The sequence below is a fragment of the Branchiostoma lanceolatum genome, chromosome 1 (genome assembly GCF_035083965.1).
Source record: "Branchiostoma lanceolatum isolate klBraLanc5 chromosome 1, klBraLanc5.hap2, whole genome shotgun sequence".
Classification (NCBI taxonomy): domain Eukaryota; kingdom Metazoa; phylum Chordata; class Leptocardii; order Amphioxiformes; family Branchiostomatidae; genus Branchiostoma; species Branchiostoma lanceolatum.
The window spans coordinates 19217758-19237425 of NC_089722.1; the positions used below are offsets into that span (position 1 = coordinate 19217758).

The window sequence follows — 19668 nt, forward strand, 5'->3', positions numbered from 1 at the left end:
TATTGGAAGGTGGAGCTCATCCCTCCCTTTCCATCGCCTCTCACATCCCCCGCCTAAGTCCATTATTAAACCTGGGTCGTCGTGTAAAGGGCTTTTCCTAAGGGCACGTCAGGGGTTCGAGCCCAGGATCTCTGGGTTCTGGACCGAACACTTTACGCCACCATGTGTCTTTGCCAATGTCTAAAACAACGCGTCTGAAGGCAAGTATCACCTAGACATGTCGTTCCACATTTCCACTAGAGGGAGCATTACTGAGACCAAAGGTTTGACTTCTCGCTCAACAAATTCTGTAGATGAAGAACGAATTGTTTTGCATTTTGTGTGTTTTGTTGGCATTTAAATCATACTTTTTAGATCGTGCATCATATTCCAAATGAGAAATCATGGGTTACACAAATCCACTTTTGGTCGCTGTCTAGTGGAAAGGGGACATATAAGAGAACTACCAAAACTGCTTTAACATCGCATATGATAGACGAGCAAACTTCTAGCTAATTATACCAGGCTAGGGTTCACATATTCAGTCTTAAGTACAGCGAGTCATCGATACGTGTGGTGGATTCTTTGATGTTTATTACGTTACCACCGAAGGACGAAACTCCACGTTAGCGAGAAGGAACAGAGCACCACGTACTGTCTTATACAAACAGTGACTTTAATCACGGTTCACCGAACATACACTGATGCATTTTACATCACATTGCGTAAGAGCGCCATATGGCAGTGGCGTGACTACATAGATGTACCGATGGTCGTCATCTGCAATTGCAACTGCATGGATGATACAAAATTCTGTGATCAACCGGAAAAAAGATGTACATATTGAAAACAATTTTGTAATAGGGTTTTAAACAGCTCTTTACAAGAATGAAGTAGTTTTGCTTTATGTGGAATCATCTCTATGTTACCAAAAAGGAATAAGTATATATTTGCTAGTGGCTCTTATCATTGTCTTGTGCAAACAGCTCTCGGTACACACGGCCAAGTTAGTGCGCATTGTTCTGATAAATTGATGATGTTGTTACACATAGAGTCATCTTGCCAATCATTTATTCTATGACATGATTCAATGCAGATGGCTCTGTGACGTGATGTCGTCCATGCGGAGCAGACAGACAGAGGAACAATATTACACATCTCCCCGTGCTTTAACTCCAGTTGCTTGTAATTAGAGGGAAGATAACACAATGTGATTTTCCAAACCAGAATCATTCTGATATTTGTAAACATATCTCGTATGCAGTATCAATGGCTAATATGAATAGTGGTCCTTACAAAAGTTGTGAAGACATCATTCTTTAAGACATCATAACCTAATCGTACAAACCAGTGGACTGGAAGGCCAAGATCTATTCTTGTTGTATACAAATGTTAAAACTCAGTTCATAAACGATTTGACGACAATATAGCATGAAGGCCACATTAACATGTCATTGTAACAGCTCCTATCTACAAAGAAAGCAATTCGAATGAATGATGCCTCTTCATTGTCAACAAAAAGGAAGATACAGTGCGTGGAGGAAATCACAGATACATCGTAGCAAAAAGCCCCATTGCTAAGATCAGCCAGGCGATACAGTACGAATAAGCCTTGCAACAGTGAAGCCAGCACCATTTAGAAGTACCCTAACCACCTTAACTTGTCATTAATTACTTTATCTTGATCGTAACATATCATAAAAGTAACTGTTAAACAAGTTGTAAGTATTGTTAAGCATTGGAAAAAAGATAAACCATATCCAAAATAGTTGACACCCAAATGTGTTTTAGTTTACATCAAACGTGGGATGTTGTCTGTTAACGTAAAGAAAGAGGAAACAAGTTACCTTCAAAGACTAAATCTAGGTTCACATTTTCACGAAGAGACCTGGATTTCTAATCTATGATATCTAGAAGCTACAGTGGAAGCATTTTTAAAGAAAAACATAACAAAAACAACTCACAAACAAAATGATTTATCAATTTCTGACTGCATTAGAAAAATAAGTGGCGTGGTGGCTTTCTAACTATTCCCTTATTCCCCCTGGTAGTCTACCCTTCCCAAGATGTTTTAATTCTTTTTACCAAAAATTTTTGACAAAAATCCTCCAATGCCGCCTTTACCCCCGCCTCCCATTGCCCCCGCCAAGTCCGGACCGCCTAGTTGCGTCGCGAGGCCTGCTAGTAGAGCGGGGTTGAATCCGCCGCTGCTGCCGCCGCCGCCGCTGTCTCCGCCGCCTCCCCCGCCCAACATCCCGCTCATCCCGCCGAGGTTCTTCAGCATGCCGGTGTTCAGCCCCGGAATCCCTCCTGCTCCTCCTCCGGACCCTCCCTTCCCTCCGTTGGACTTCACCAGCATCTTGAGCAGACCGCCGAGTGGGCCCAGCTTCTTCATGATGCCCATCTTCTCCAGAACCTGGAGGTTCTTGGGCGTGGCCAGCGACATGAGCTTACCCATGATTCCGTGGGGATCGTCGTCCTCATCGTCATCGTCGTCTTTCGCTAAATACAGATACCCGCCAAGGCAATTAGTACAGCTAATCTCAATTCACACATTAACAATATCAACTAAAACTTATTCTAACTTAAAGCTTTTTAAAAATTATTAGTTTTTTTTCTGAACATACCATACTCAGTGGTTGAACTACGCGTCAAACAAATATTTCATAAGGAGTGGTCTTATTTTGCTATATCCGGTGAAACACATGGATATCCTTCATATCTTAGATTCTATGTCATTGACAACAAAAAATGTCCGTAAGGCAGAAATGCATGAAATTCATGATGAAGAGTGTTGCAAAACAGCTCATATAGAACACAAGGAAGACATTTCTTAGAATGCAATGCAATGTCGATACTCATTGTTGATAGACTCTACCAGTCTCCACGGGTCGCTCGGAAAATAGTAGAAATTGGCCAAATAGAATCAAATGTTTGAAGGGAGTCGGCTACGGAGAGAGGGTCAAATTTCGACCCGTAGTGACTGGTAGAGTCTGCATTGTTGATAACGAAAGACACGTTTGCAAATTTGCATGATAATAAGGAGACAACACTCACGTGGTTTTCCTTCTTCTTCTCTCTTCTTTTGTCTCTCTTGTTTCCTCTTCTCGTAGTCTTCATCTTTCACTATAAGGAGGATAAAATTCACATAAGTTATATAGAATCGTTCACTTTGTTACGTTTATGCCAGTGTGCATTGACTGTGAAAGTCAGTGCTGTCAACAAGCATCCATAGAAAAATATAACATATGATAGTTTTCCAAACATGTTCTTGTGTACGATTCTTTATCCGTGACCGCAAGAAAATCGAAGTTGAGATCGCATGCTAAATTGCAAGACGTTACGATGTAGTGTTAGACCGTTAGCGACCCGACATGTACTGCTCTAATTTGAAAGACTTCGAGGTGAGAAAATTTGACACGCTTAATTGAACGGGATAATTTGTATCTGTCGCGACCTGGGGTCGAATGTCACGGAGTCAAAACAGAGAGTTTTGTCACGTTTCTTTTAACACTAAAAGTGAAATGCATCACTTATGATGATAATATTGAGAATGGTAAATTCTGCAGTAACTTATTATTGTTAATCGACTATTCACATTACACCATACATTCCATTGCTTCAACCTTTTCTGTCTCTGAGACTATCGGGCTTGCAAATAAAAAGACAACTGATAGAATTGTGCACAATTGTACTTTACATTGTTGGCCGCAAGATTTTTAAAAAGGCAAATATATATATATTCCCATGGCCTTTTTGTTGGGTTATTATCCTTAGTGTCTAGGGCCATAGGGCACGGTAGTAAAAAAGGCGGAGCCCAACCCTCTCCTGTGATCACATTTTATCTCCTCAACCGAAGTCAGGTACCCATTTTACACCTGGGTATAGTGAGGTAGGTGGATTTCCCAAGGATACAATGTCTATCCAGAAATGGCAGGAATCGATCTCGTGAACTCTAGCCTTGCCATGCACTCGTCCATTTGAGGTCACACAAATATGACGTAGCCACATTTTCTTATACAGAACATGCACCTAGAGGGTTTTTTTTTAAAGTCGGATGAAAATCGTTGGACCGTAAAAGCTGTGCTGCTGGCATGTTCAGTCGTCCACGTAACATCTAGTTCCGAATCCCCGAATTCTTCCTTTTACAGCGCACAGAGGCACCAACGCGTATGAATAATTTAAACACCGTAATTTTGGTGTCAAGCGTGACACGACAGTCACGTACATGCAATTTTACAACACGCTATGTTTGCAGCAACCACTGCAATCACAGTATCACGTACAATTTTATGATTGCAAAAATAGGTAAATATATGAAATATTGCTTCGTTCTTAGAAAAAAGATGCTGAAACAAACGATTAGTCCGATCTATTTGTAACAAAATACCACAAATTTACTTATGGTGGCCTTGACGGTTGAATAAGTAGAATATTATGATTCATTTTGGTATTTCTATTTTGTAATTTGTAATTAGCGGCCCGCCGTAGGAGAAGTGCTGCACCTTTTGCTGCGTCATTAAAGGTTTCAATTGAATTAAGATGAGTACATCTAATTGTGGTATAAAGAAGTCAAAATACGCTTAGTCATTGAACTTGAGGGCAAAACAATTTTGGACAGGATGCTGCAATTGTGTGATGTTTCATTCCTATGCATTGCCAGAGATCGAAAAGACTTAATAATAAAGAGATAGGACAAATGAAAGATCATAGTGAAGGTACATATGGAAGTTTTATGGACTTTTTCAACTTGTGCCCTCTCCATAGCTGATATTGTCATCATGTGTAGTTTGTAGTTTTGGCACCGCATTCTGTATTGGTTACAGAGTTAGGCAGCTGGGAGAAGGTGAACTAGTGAGTCATCATCTCAGCGAAAGAAACAACTCTGCCTGGCTACGGGCCAGGAGGCTGCCGAGGTCACGTGAGCCCCCTGGCGATGGAAACTGCTGCATGTTCCAAACAAATTGGGCGGGATGTCCGAGTAACTTATGATTGGGCGAGTCTATCTAACTGGTGTTACCATTGTACTGGAAAAAGATAAGAAGAACTTACCTGGTTCCTCTGTTGTTAACACCACGGCAGTAGCGAGGACGGCAGGCGGCGGCAGACGAGGTGAGAAGGAGGGAAGGGAGAGAAAAACACACGGTTAGCACAACTGCCAAACATGTTCGAAACAACATAAACTTGAAAAGAAGACCCTTAGTTTGGGATGTCTCTAAGACCCAAACTCTGTTCACACTGCCCCTAACCTCTCACTGTAGATACATAAGTCTTGCTGTTTATACTGTAGTCGTTTTAACAATAGATTGACTCAAGTAAGAGAACAAGTTTATTTGCTTTACTTCATGATATTGTTTCCGCTCCGGCACTGCGTGTGTCGCCATATATAATACACTGATGTTAACTGTCCATCACAGTTCTACCAATGATAGCATGGCAATAAGTGGCCAATGATAGAGTGGCTGCTTGTCCGTTAAATATTAGCTTTCACATGTCTTTCTTGGCCTTTCTTCGTTTTTACAGAGGTGAGCGAGGCTATAGGATCGGTTTTATAGAAACTGACTGTACATCGAATAGATTAAGCTTCCCGGTAAACCCCATGTTTAGCCCCGGTAAAGATGGCGATCGTCACGCAATTATGCAAATCAGATCGATGCCGTGAAGTCGCCCCACCGAGAATAACATCTCCCTCAGGCACGGTTTTACTGGGCACCTCGCTAATATATTCCTCAACACGCAGACACTGTCTTTACGACACGTTACCACACCTTGGTTTGGTCTTTTCAATATAGGTTTCGAATTAAAATCTCAACTCTCTTGGCATTTGAATTACAACAAATTAACAATACTTCAAGGGTGTTTCCGTTGTTGTTACAAGGTGTCGCATACACTTGCGATGAAAACATGCGAACAAAAGACAACTGTTGGGGCCTATAATAGTGAATAAAAGACCGTGTTAAATTGTCCATATCACCTGAGCAAGGTGAGTCAATCAGTTTCCTTTCGGAAGTATTAAGTGAATGGGGTTGGGTTACTGATTGTCGGGCCCCGGATGGAATATTTCAGATTCATCCACACAAATCTGTGGCTGACTTTGGTTTATAGCAAGTTTATTCTGCTCGTAAGCACCATCTTCGACACCGGCGTCCGTTTCTGTTTTGTTTCCTTTCGATGCAATATAAAATCAATGTTTCGGATATCAACATACAGTGCATGTATCATTCTATTAATTTAAAAGACCCCGTCCTTTTTTACCTCCATGAAAATTGACGTATTTTTTGTGGGGGAGGGTGTTTGTGTGTCTGTGCTTCCAGATATCTGTGTCAACAAAAGCGTTGATGGATTGTGATTTGTTATGAAATTAAGTATCTGGGTAAGTCTTGGGGAGACGAAGGTCAAGATCGGCGCCCTGGCGACTGACCCTTTTACTGCATCAGTTTTTTCCATTTTCTAATCTTTTGTTTTGGACATGCTATGGTCTTGTTTTTGTTGTTGTTGCAAAGCCGTTTATCTAGTGCTAATGCACTCTGACCATGGCATGTTGCACAAGGTTTTTGGCAAACCCAAATTAGCACTGCAAATGTTACTTCCAGCAAGCAGTCAAAATAAATTTGCCCTAGGTCGCGGTTTTACGTCTTGTTTGATTTAACAAGGAGGGAATCGTCATGCGACATTCGTTCTTTTCCTACGTGACCGCCATAATTGTAGACGAATACGCGCTGAATACTATAGCCTGGGCGCCATCCTATCTGAGCCCGGTATACTACATAGGATGGCAACCAGGCTAGATAGTACAATTTGCCCAAGCGGGATCATTCATTTGCTAGAGGAGATAGCTGGTCATATAGTTTCACAAACAAAAATATAATATGAAACACGATAACTCGACAATGCCTTGATGGATTGTCTTCATACTAAGTATGTTGGCAGGTGTTCCTGAGACCTCGAAATGATAAGATTTTTGGGCCCCCTAGTGGCTTGCTATGGTACTGCAGCGGAACTTCCGGGTTTGAAATCTCGTGTTCTGAATATGCTATGGTCCTGATTTGTTAGTATTAGATAGCTCTTGGGAGGGTGAGTAAGTTGTGTAGTTTGTTTAAGGTTTAAATGGATTTAGGTTTAAATGGATTGAATAGATTACATTTATTTTAAAATGATGAATATCTAATAAAGCACCAAACATTAAACACAAGTCGGCAGAGTGATTGACTCTATAGCCTAGCCTGGTATCAAAACCTATCGTAGCTGCCAGGCTATCTATGGTCTCTATCTCATCTGGTAAATCGTTTACCCCGTCTGACAAATTTCTACCACTTTTCAGCGACCAAAAGAGGCTGGTTTGGAGACTACTTTTCAGGTACGTGCCCGACATAACGGCCCGGTGCAGTAGCAGGCCCTGGATACCCCCGGGATCTGTCAGACACCGAGTCAATACTACTGGGAAATCTACTGCGCAGGGCGATGGGTAGAACACTGGCTGTCAGTCCTGATTTATCTCCCAACACGACTGGGTAGAGCGCACGGCATGGGTTTAAACATGCGGGGATCGATTTAGTGCAGTCTCGTCTTGTACTATAGTCCATTTAGTACCAATCTTAATGTGATCATGATCACTGGATTAGAAACTTTGTTTGGCGTTTGGCATTTTAGATTATACATTACTGTGAAACGCATACTCATACTATGTGTACAAATACGTATACCTGGCAGCTTGCAGTATATTGTTGACGATAGTATATTCAAAGAGGCCTATGATATATAAGGATTAGAGCTGTTTACCTTTACAATTTACATGTGCGGCGGTTTAGGTTCAACCCCAGGCCTGAACCTAAATAAGTTTGGTCAATTATATGTAAGTTATACCTAATGTAAGCTGATAGTGACCCTCATATTTCTTCATCTTAGACATCAATGTTATGTAATGATATTTCAAGGGAGTATCTTCCAAAATTGTAGCATCATAGATATTATTCAATATAGTTAGAAAGTCATTAGAATGCAATAGACATGATCGTTTGGAAACGGGCCAAAATGCTGGGATCGTCAACATTTTCGGCGTTCATTTCAGGTTGACAGTTTGTGCTTAGTCATACTCTCAACCGTTTTCTGTTAACACTATTTATGTATCACTCGATACGTGCCTTTGATTGTTGTTTTTACACACCATTCACGGGCCCCTCTTTTCTGCATCCAGCAGTCTTTTGACGTATCAATCATCGTTTTGGCACGTCGGTAAGCTGCCTTTAACCAAACACTCTCCGGGGGTATGTCCATGTTGTTCTTGCACATTTTGAAAAGCTGCCGTGCATGTCATTGCGTGAGGTCTATGTAAATTAGATACAAGAAACGACTATTAATAAAAACCTTTGAGGATCAAACAAATCAGGGCTCTTTAACGAACAATTTTTCGATTATCAAAAATCAAACAATTTCATCAAAGTGGCGCCCACGACGCCGTGACCTCATCGCATTCAAACGGACGAGGTAAAAAATCAGGTCCACTTGACCTGTGACCTTAGTAGGTCTGGGAAGTAAGTCTGTCACCAGGAGGTCGCTATAATTATCGTCTGCTACCATGGCAACGGCTAGCGTGTGTTGCTTAGCTGAAGGCAAGATGACGGTAGGGGGTTGATTCTTTCTAAAGCTGCGCTCAGAGATAACTTTGATGTATAAAATGTCCGTCGCTCTCTGTTCAACGCATTACCATTTGACCTATCTGCAATTAGGCCATACAATCTTTATTGTTTTTGAATTAAAGTTATAAATCCCGCCAAGAAACCTAACGAACTAGTTCTGATATTATCTGCAAGAAAGTGAGTCGACTGTCGATGTGTTTTTCTCCCTTCATAAGGAGTCATTTATCTGGCGGTTGGTTGACCAACTGTCCATCGATGGACTATTCCACACCTCTTTCAGGAATGGGGGCGTCGGGCTGTAATGCTACAGTACAGTATTAAAGTGCTGCTAGTGGTCCTCAAACCACCATGGTCCTTACGGATTTCAATAACTACCCATATACCGAAATTCATACAAATCCATCGAAATGATCTTGAGTTAAAGGTGCGAACACACAACCACAAACAATACCACCGTCGGAGGTGAACCTCCTTCCCGGAGTACTAGTAGTCCAGGAGGAGATTCTCAGAAGAGGCCTAGAAAATGAGAAACGTAGCCCAGCCGGTAGATGACGTACATATCTAGTCCACCATAGAACGGCAGCTTGATGTCTCTCGATCGTTGTTGAGGCGCGGTGTTCTATGGTCCAGGTGGACCATCATAACTATAGACATAGTGCTCTTTTTGCAACTTTATGCAAATTGGACAAATATGCCATAAATTAAAAAATCATGCAGCATAAACTAGTTTTTTCAGGCATCTCCTCCTAGACTAGAGGACTGTACTGTAAGTCACAGTCGACCGTCCCTTGACCTACTGACTAGGTCAATGACCTGTGGTGACCCACCTCCTTTTTCGGCACGTTCCAGTGAATCCTGCAGGACCTTGAGTTTTGCCAGGGCCTCCGCCTCGTCCGGTTTCGGCTTAGCGTCCTTCTTACCTGTCGCACTGCTCATAACTGTGGATGAAGAACACGAAAATCAGATATCTGTTCATTTATTTGCACAATATACAACATAACACGATATGTGACAACATGTGCAGAGGGAGGGAATAACCCAAAGTGGCTTTTTCTATGGCCTCCTCCTTTAAACAGGTTTAACATTTAATAAAACAATAAAGAAGAAATAAGCAATACGTACAGTACATGAAAACGTGATAACTTTACATAAGAATTGTCAAATAATTGTTGATATGAGCTATGATCAGTGGAATAAATGAATGAAAAGGGCTATTGCAGGCGACGAGGATAGCTAATGAAATGATATTATTTACTGACTAGTCAGCTTCGTATACTATGTTATGTTATGTTATGTTATGTTATGTTATGTATGTTATGTTATGTATACCAGTATGTGTGTAGGTATCATCAATAACACTGTAAAACATTGATGGTAGCCTGATAAGTGAGATGATCAAGACAAAAAAACAATACAAATATTTTGCGTTTAAGTGTAAGAAACGATAGTTTTCTCATTGGGTCGATGATATTTGTTGTGATGAAACTTTATGTCTCAATAAACCTTCGGAAAGTTGTCGGTATAGTTATTTCGAATCGCCTGATGTCAGTACTGTTGATTTGTGATTTTGCATTCATGCACGAAGAGAAAGCTGTAATACCAATATAAACATTTATATTCGTTTTACAGTAGCCCTTTCCCTTTCACTTAGGTCGCTTGTAAGGTACAGGGGTTTGTAATCCATGACAAGGCCGTAGGGTCGATGTGTTTCCTTCATTTACTGTTTCTTAAAATCTGATTAGAATTGGACAAGCTGGTACAGGATATTCCCCACCCCCTTCCGAAGATGGAATGTCCCCGAGAGAAACACCAGGAAGCGTTTGAGGGGCCGACACGCCTTATAAGGAAGGCCAAGGTTACTGTACGGGGCGCGGAAGTGGGTCGCCTTTCCGTGCAGGATTCTGATGAATTATTTACAGACCGATGTGGTATCCTGTCAGGTGGCATCACGCCAGCGTTACCTCTCCGTGTCAGACCACGGGGATATCTACTAGCCTCTACCAGACTAACTTGTAACGCCAGCTATAGGGGGGATATTTGCCAGGGGAGTTTGGCCACCAGCAAAGGGTTTCATTTGCATAAACCTGACCTTGGCCTGGTCAAGTTTATGCAAATGAAGTTGTAGGACGTATTTTGCTAGCCTGAGTGTCATCCTGTTTCAGTTCAAGGCTCTACCTTCACCAAACAAGGTGTTTGGTGAAGGTAGAGCCTGGAACTGAAACAGGATGACACTCAGGCTAGAATTTTACGATCCATACCCCCCGTATGAAGGTTTGGTAGAGGCTAGATATCTACTACTAGTATGTAGTCTCTAGTGGCGTTGAATGGCCGAGAGAGCAGACTTGCGGAGCCGAGATCGAGAGGTCATGGGGTTGATTCCCGACGTTCTTGGCTAGACGTTGTGTCTTTTTAGTCATACTTTACACATTTTGCATGATATTCCAATCATGAAGTCAAAGGTTACACAGTTTCACTTTAGGTCGCAGCGCGGTCGCAGTGCAGTCGCCGTCTAGCGGAAAGAGGACCTAATAGTAGTTAGAGACCAGTAACAAGTTTGCCAAATATAAAAACTTGCCAGGAGGGCTCAAAGACCGAAGTAAATCTGTCCTTCTCTGACCGACTAGCCCCTCTGGCAAATAACCCGCCCTATTTGGTAACATTTCCAACTATTTTTCATTCCCCAAAGGAGTCTGATATAAATCGGTATCCTGGACGGGCGCCATCTTGTCTAATATCCAGAACAATCAAAGCGCAGTTTAGCGGAAAGTACTTTTGACCTTTTGAGATAAAGCAAGCCTGTAGGCTGTACCAAAGACCCCGCCTCCCGTCCGGTTCGATTAAGGGCAAACGGACGAAAAGGACCAATTCTAGCTGTTCAGAATACCAGTTTAAATTTCTTTAATACAGTTTAAACCTCTTTAAAAGACAAAGAACACTAAAATAAGTAGTGCATGATTTAGAATTCATAAAGTAGATGTAGTATAGGATGAATTTATAATACCAGTGCCGAACTTGAACTGTTTGTCCTTGACTTGTGGCTCATATTTTTGTCGTTTTGCAGAGTTGTCGTCGGTTGTTATTCAAATATGCACGAAGGAACCGTCAGTTACCTTTCGTATTCTTTTCTACGGCCGTAAAATTACCCTGAGAGTGTGTAAAAATATCGATTCTCTCATTCAATTATTCATGAACTGGGTTGTAATGAGTGCAACGTGTGATTGTCATTTTTTTTTTCTCTTATACCACGAAAAATTATCAAATCGTGAAAATGTTAACAGTTCATTGTATTTTCTTCTCTCGTATTTCACATCCTTTTACAGAAATTTTGGTGCAGATCAAATTTCCAGATTGTTTCTGCTAAAACTCTTATCTACTTATATTTTTTTTTCTGCTCAACGCCCAAAAAATTATCTGCTCCGATAGATGTTTCAAACCCTTTTGGGGCCCTCTAAATGATTAAGATATTGTAACCGAACGCATCTATATCTATGCACGTTTGATAGTTTTAATTTCCATAGTTGCTTATGTGAACCACGTTTATTAGAAATAATCCTCCCAAAACAATAGAGACATGGGGACTTAAAATACATCAAAGGACAAAAGCCTACAAATCGCTAAGAAAATGTCAATTTTTTTATCACTTCCCACACATTTGATGTGAAGACAACGTAAAGTGTGTTTTTTAAACCTGACGATCATTGGAAGTTCAAATAATTCAGTGGCAACGCAAACAATTGCAAATTAGTAAAGACGACAAAATGCTGAGCGACAGGACAAATTACACACATATCTTGTGGCCCCGGGTATTGGGGTATGGGTATAGGGGTCACACATACTAGGTCAACTATTTGCTAATTGGAAGTTTTGGGTCAGTGTCAAAGTCGTTTGCGTTGCTGACTTCATTCGCGGATTTCTATCCAACATCCCGCGAGACATTGTGTAGCTATTGCCTAACAACTGAAGTGGAAATACTATCCTTTTTGATAGCGTTTACTTCAAATACCGTACCCCACAAAATGACATGTAAACGTAGTTTCTGCAATATCTATCATTTTTCCTCAACTCAAGAATCTGAAAACTTAGGTTGTCTCTCGCTAAATAGTGACCTTACCTTTGGTTGTTTCTTTATCGTTTCAAAAACACTTGTATCAATTTATTTCCAAGTTCCTCTTTATATTTATTTGCAAAGAAAAACATACTGAAAACTACCCATATAAGCCATATAGCAACAAGACTTGTCTGCCAAATCTCCATATGCGCGATGATGATGATAATAGCACACTGTTGTTGGTTGAATTTGTACGGTAAACCACAAGACGACCGCTAGCTAAAATAAGATAGATAAAGCGCGTTTATAATGTGAAGTTTCGTCAAAACAGGTATCAGGTACGAAGCAGAAACACTGTCACAAAAATCGTATATATGTTTTTAAAAAGGGACATGTTTTTTTATAAGGGGGCAAATTAAATCCGCATATGTTTTGAAAATAGGGCCGTTTTTTTAAAGGGGGCAAATTAAATCCACATATGTTTTGAAAATGGCACATGTTTTTAAAAAGGGGGCAAATTAAATCCACATATGTTTTGAAAATGGGACATGTTTTTAAAAATTAAATCCACATATGTTTTGAAAATAGGACATGGTTTTTCTTATGGGTCATATCTTTTAAAACAATATGCATCTTAAAAATAACCAAAATGAGAATATGAGACGAAAAAAAAACATACACCATTTTCATTTTGTACCGTGTATAAGTTTATTCCCCAATCCAGGAAACCCACCGGTTTGCAAAGTGGTGCTTTCAAAATGGTCTATCGTTTCCGATTTACCCCCCATTTTGATAGTGGTGCTTTCCAGTTACGCCGATTTCAAACTGGTCGATTTCAAACTGGTCGATTTCAAACTGGTCGATTTCAAACTCCAAACGGAAATGACTTAAGGTTCCGGGTCGGAGTTCAATTGTGACCGGGGGGGGGGGGGGGGGGGGGGGGGGGTGGGGTCTGGGCGGGGGGGGTGGGGGGGAGTGGGGGGGGGTGGGGCCGTATCGCCGTAAGCTTCACCCTGATTTCTGCCCGAGATTGCTTGGTGATGGTTTTAGCTGTGTATGAATATTTTGAATCTTCTGAAAAGCCCGTGAGTTGTAGTATTTTTGGGCGCGGTGCAGTTGGTTCGCTATCGAAGCCTTTTTTGTATTAGTCCGCGGGAACGGTGATGCGGTTTTCTCGCCTGATGACCCAAATAGCATCGTTTTTAATGCATTTTCACCGAATTTGCGTCATCGGAGATTGCGAAAAAGTTATCACATTAGGCGGACTTTCCGTCGTTTCGGTGCTGCATATTGGGAGAAAAGCCTCTTTAAGAGTTGGCGTCGGTGACGTCACGCAGTGACGTCATGGTTCTCGAGGAAAACAGCAGGGGGTCGCGTTTTAAGTTCGTAGCTTTTAACTGAAACGAAGAATATGTCAAATTTTGGTATAGACTGGTAGACCACGGGTCGCACATTCCGAATCAAACGCGTCCGACATCAAATTCTTCACTACTTCGCCGTGAAGGCCCCTTAAGCAGCACAATGCTCCCTAAATGTGTAAAAGAATGCATTCTGGCACAGTCCAAAGCGCAACCTGGAGCATATCATCAGAGCTAGAAGCGGGCAGTTTAAATAAGTGCGTCCGAGATGTGTAGCGCGCCTAGTAGGCTGTCACTTCACACCATCAAAAGAAGAAAAGATCGCGACGTTAAGGAGCGATGAACCAAAAGTCAGAAAACCAAGTTTCGCCTTAAGAAGGCTTAAAGCACTTAGATTTTAGCTTAATTCACCCATTTAAGTCATCATAAAGGCGGGGCATTGCGAAAATCATACCGAAGGTCAAGTTGAGACATGGGCTTCCATCAAATGACGTAGTCAGTGAATTCCTTTTAAAAACGGTTTGGCGGCCAGAAATGATTAAAGATGGCCGTATTTGAGGTTTGGGGGGGGGGGGGCACATGGGGGAGGGGGGCGCCAAGCACCTGTCCATGGATATATCGAATTTAAAAGAGAAAAAAGGGCAAACTTCGGGGTTTTTTCAAACAAACTTACAGATTTTGATAAAAGCTTTCGAATGCGTCGAAATAACGTCATCTATGACGTCCTCGACGTAGCCGCTGCCGTCCTTTTAAGGTCTCGGACCGGAGTTTTTTTGCGATTTCGTATGTAGGCCGACACCCTCAGGTCGACGGGCTACAATTCCGCCGAGAAAAGTAGGACGGAAAATGTAATCACATGGTCGAAAAGCGGTTTTCTGCTGTTTTCCAATGTATCTATCGGTATTGTCCGTTGTCCCTTTATTTTGGGTAGAAACCATAGTAAAATGTAAATTTGGCATCCGAGAATTATCATTTTTTTACACTTTTTTGATCGAACCTGCTCGGAAAAAACGAGTTTTCCTGGGGTCACGGCATATATGCTGAGAAAGCTTAGTAAATGGTGTCTCTGAAAAATGAAAAAAAAAAAAAAAGTCATGTGATAACTTTTTCGCAATCTCCGATGACGCAAATTCGGTGAAAATGCATTAAAAACGATGCTATTTGGGTCATCAGGCGAGAAAACCGCATCACCGTTCCCGCGGACTAATACAAAAAAGGCTTCGATAGCGAACCAACTGCACCGCGCCCAAAAATACTACAACTCACGGGCTTTTCAGAAGATTCAAAATATTCATACACAGCTAAAACCATCACCAAGCAATCTCGGGCAGAAATCAGGGTGACGACCACGCACTTCCGGCAGATTACCGGGTCATGACCCAACCCCCCCCCCCCCCCCCCCCCCCCCCGGTCACAATTGAACTCCGACCCGGAACCTTAAGTCATTTCCGTTTGGAGTTTGAAATCGACCAGTTTGAAATCGACCAGTTTGAAATCGACCAGTTTGAAATCGGCGTAACTGGAAAGCACCACTATCAAAATGGGGGGTAAATCGGAAACGATAGACCATTTTGAAAGCACCACTTTGCAAACCGGTGGGTTTCCTGGATTGGGGAATAAACTTATACACGGTACAAAATGAAAATGGTGTATGTTTTTTTTTTCGTCTCATATTCTCATTTTGGTTATTTTTAAGATGCATATTGTTTTAAAAGATATGACCCATAAGAAAAACCATGTCCTATTTTCAAAACATATGTGGATTTAATTTTTAAAAACATGTCCCATTTTCAAAACATATGTGGATTTAATTTGCCCCCTTTTTAAAAACATGTGCCATTTTCAAAACATATGTGGATTTAATTTGCCCCCTTTAAAAAAACGGCCCTATTTTCAAAACATATGTGGATTTAATTTGCCCCCTTATAAAAAAACATGGCCCTTTTTAAAAACATATATACGATTTTTGTGACAGTGTTTCTGCTTCGTAATCAGGTTTCACTTGTAATCTTAAGGCGGCAGATTTATGCTTTTCTGAGCCACAAAAATACTGACGTCGACATTATTTATTCTTTAACGTACGAACTGTGCAGACGGCCTTCCATATGCTCTTATTTCATGCACCCATGCATGTCGCGAACAGTGAAGATATTTCCAGCCGTTGACGTTAGCAGGAGTTGTTAACGTACGTGATCAAAATGTATAACCTAAGTCTAACCAAGTCCTTATCTCTTGTAAAATCGAAATAATAATACAAAAAATGCCTCTATCTGTTTATCAATTCATCATTGGACGGATCGATTAAAAGACAGATATAGAAGAGAGAGAGACGGAAAGACAAATAAGTTGATAATAGATAGATACAGATACAGACAGATAGAGATTGCTAGCTGAATATTGAATTATTTTTCAAGAAAAAATACATACATACATACATACGAACATACATGCATACATAGATGTTAACGCATGTAGATAGACAAAAACGCATAATGGCGACCCATACTCCAAGGCTTCAAATCAATCAAATTCCAATTCTAAGGTCATTTGTACTCAAACCGATCGTGCGACGAGTCTATTAAACGTGTTACGTGCAAATTTACGGGAGGCGGAGATCGATCGATTCCAAATTGTAAATCGATCTGCTCGACATGCAAATCACGACAGGCGCGCGGCGTGTGTAGCGGACGGTTTCCCGAAAAACACTTACAGAAACGTGACGTGGAAATTGATGAAGCTCTGGCAGCATTTATTTGCATGATTCATAAATTAGACTGGAAAGCATAACATGTCAATACCTACATATATATTCTAGCCATAGAAGTACAACGGCTATGCAAAAATGAAATGGGGGGGGGGGAAATAAAATGGGGGGGTCGTCAATGTTTATTTGGTCGTAATAAACATTGCATACTTTGCAAATATGTATTCTAAAAACATAGATGCATATGTATAAGTGTATTAAAACATGTGTGAGAAGTAAGATGTTGTAAATACATGGTGTAGTTAAATGTACTTGTAGATTGTGAAAAAAGGCAATAAACGTGAAAAAAATCTTCTTTTGATACAAACAAATTATGATATCTATTTCTATGCCGAATCCCGCACCCTGTGTTACCAACAACAATCCAATAGCAGCTTGATTCAAAATTAAGATATACGAGCGATACAGAATCTCTAGAACATTGAAAATAAGTATTTTTTGTCGGTGTTTATGCGATACTAATTTGTCCCCCATCCCAGGATAACCTCTGACCCGTCCCTTATCGATGAACGTGCTGATATCGGTGTTGCGAGGTCAGGACTAGGGGAGATTCGTTACTTATCCCACGGAAATTGACTGCTGTCCATCCATTGATTATGGCACTAATTATTCACTTCAGTATGTGTATCATTTGATCTTATATTTTGCCAATAATGTTATTATGATTTTCTAAAATACCTCAGACATAGGAACTCATGTTTTGAATGTTGATTAACGTTACATGTTTTGTTGAAAAGACAACTCAAGACATGATGAATCACATTCCGTAGATTCCTTTATAATGATGTTCTCATTTTATGCAATTCCTTGCGGGAGACAACAGCAATCTATTTCCACGTTTTTATAAATGCTTCAGTCGTTTCCTAATACCAAAATTGTTGGCATTATATTACACAGAAAACAAACATACCGGAAACTGATTGTTGACAATAAAGTGCATACGTTTTGTGGTAACTTTCCGTACGCGTATGGCGCAGGTTAACATTATTATTGTATGAGCCAAGCTAAGAAACAACTGGGGAAAATGTCGGAATGCTAGATGCGTCATTGATAGGTCAAAATCTAATCGATTAAGGGATACAACAAGTAGGAGGGGTCAAAGATGTCTTCTATTTTCCCAGCCATTTACAACAATTCTTCAACAGGAAAGATTGTTGTCTGATCGCGAAGCCCAGGGGAAAACGAGAGAAATGCTTGGAATGCCATCAGACAACGTATACCATTGTTGGGAATAATCAATGCAGATGAATGTGTGGCAAGAAACTTGCTTGTGTTTCTCTTAATTATACGGAGATTCTTCCATATGAAACAATTTCCTTGTCAAAATAGGACTATGTTATAGTTGTCACAGCTGTGCATTTGTAAAACGTCAACTTGTAGGTCGGATTATAACTCCTGTAACATAACATGTGGCTTCTGTCACACTTGTACACCACAACAACAGTGGCACCGACAGTTGAAACCCGGTGTGTCTATAAAAAAAGGGGGTTTGAAAGAACTGATGTACTAGTAAAACCAAACAAAGGACAGGAAACTCCCAAGATAAGACCATAAACTTGTAACATATGTTTTTTTGTTATACCGGTAAGCACACACACAAAAAGACTGATACTTCGGCTATTGATCGAAAAATCATCGAAGATAAGCGATCATGAGCGTCTACTTCCTACTAGTAAGTCCAAGCCACCTTCATAAAGATATCGACAATTGGGAGATATCATTGGAATTGCCCGTATACAACTGGGCCTTCAACGCAGGCCCTTTGTCACATATCGTGATTACGGGTTGCATGATTACTTATATCATATGTACTGTTTCCCTGTTGCTATGATGTTTTGATGGGTCCAAACTTTAAAATGTTCTTGAAAACGGAAGCCATCAGAAAAAATGTACATAACCAGCAAACAACTGTAATATCATTCTGAACGACAATACGAAAGTCTCGTTTGTTGAGGCTTAGTTTAATATCCAGCATATTGATGTTGAAAACAAAACACTGTAGCAACCAGAGAATAGTAAAAAAATAATCAGCAAACAAAAAATTGAATAAAAGGTAGTGTCAAAACGCCATGCGTGGAGCCTACATAGAGAGGCTAAAATGCATATCCAGTACCCTGGGGAACGCCAAAGTAGGTGATTCAACATTTATGTGCGGAAAACGCCCATAGCAGCGCGATCAGGATCAAATCTGTGACCCCGTGCCTCACCCTACAGTACGGGACAGCGCGTGAACTGCGCCTTTACTTAAATCAAATCCATATGTGAAAGACTGTTTCTTGGACATTATCTAGATTATTTTCAAACGTTGGAAACCAGTGCGCGATTTGTAATGTTTTCAAGCGCTGGTGTTAATTCTGGACGCAGGGAATACAATGTAGATCGTCAGGAATTTCCCCACACGCCGCGAGACTGCGTCCGTCTAACCTTCAACCTACCACGTAACAGATTCAAGGTGTTGTTCTTCAGGCACGATTCGGCCGGCGTTACTAAGTGTTTCACAAAGACTGCGGCGGGGTTATGGCGAGACGTTGCCCCAAAACAGAATCGTCGGTACTTAATCTGGTTTTTAAAAGCCGGCTCGAATTCGCGATTATACCCCAGTAGTCTGTAGCGTCACCATCACAATTTTAATTTCTTGAGAACTCCGAACGCAGCTTCCTGTTTTGACAATGCGAACTGAAATTCTTGGAACATTCTGACGACGATCTTCACAAGGCGCGAGGATTTTTGTGTCCTCCCCGTACAGGGATTTTAACTGCATACCATCCGAGCATTCCTAGCGCCCAAATTGGCGTCCCCTCCCCGCAAATTGTAGCCGCCAGCAGCGCGCAGCGAAGCCACTGACAGCTCGCGAAAGTGGCACACGGCGCGGAAAAAAAACAG

General features: G+C 41.0%; 1 protein-coding gene across 1 annotated transcript; it reads right to left on the reverse strand.

Moving 5' to 3' along the window:
* Positions 1-556: 556 nt before the first annotated feature.
* LOC136439617 (uncharacterized) lies at positions 557-5145 on the reverse strand. The gene is made up of 3 exons (XM_066435068.1): positions 5032-5145; positions 3037-3105; positions 557-2481 (listed from the first exon to the last, which is right to left on the reverse strand). The coding sequence occupies exon 3, from the start codon at positions 2435-2437 to the stop codon at positions 2051-2053; it is 387 nt and encodes a 128-aa protein (XP_066291165.1). The 5' UTR covers positions 2438-2481; positions 3037-3105; positions 5032-5145; the 3' UTR covers positions 557-2050.
* Positions 5146-19668: the final 14523 nt, after the last annotated feature.

What these genes read in the sequence shown, in the direction of transcription:
- LOC136439617 (XM_066435068.1), bottom strand. Translation starts at nt 2,437, where the DNA reads ATGGGTAAGCTCATGTCGCTGGCCACGCCCAAGAACCTCCAGGTTCTG.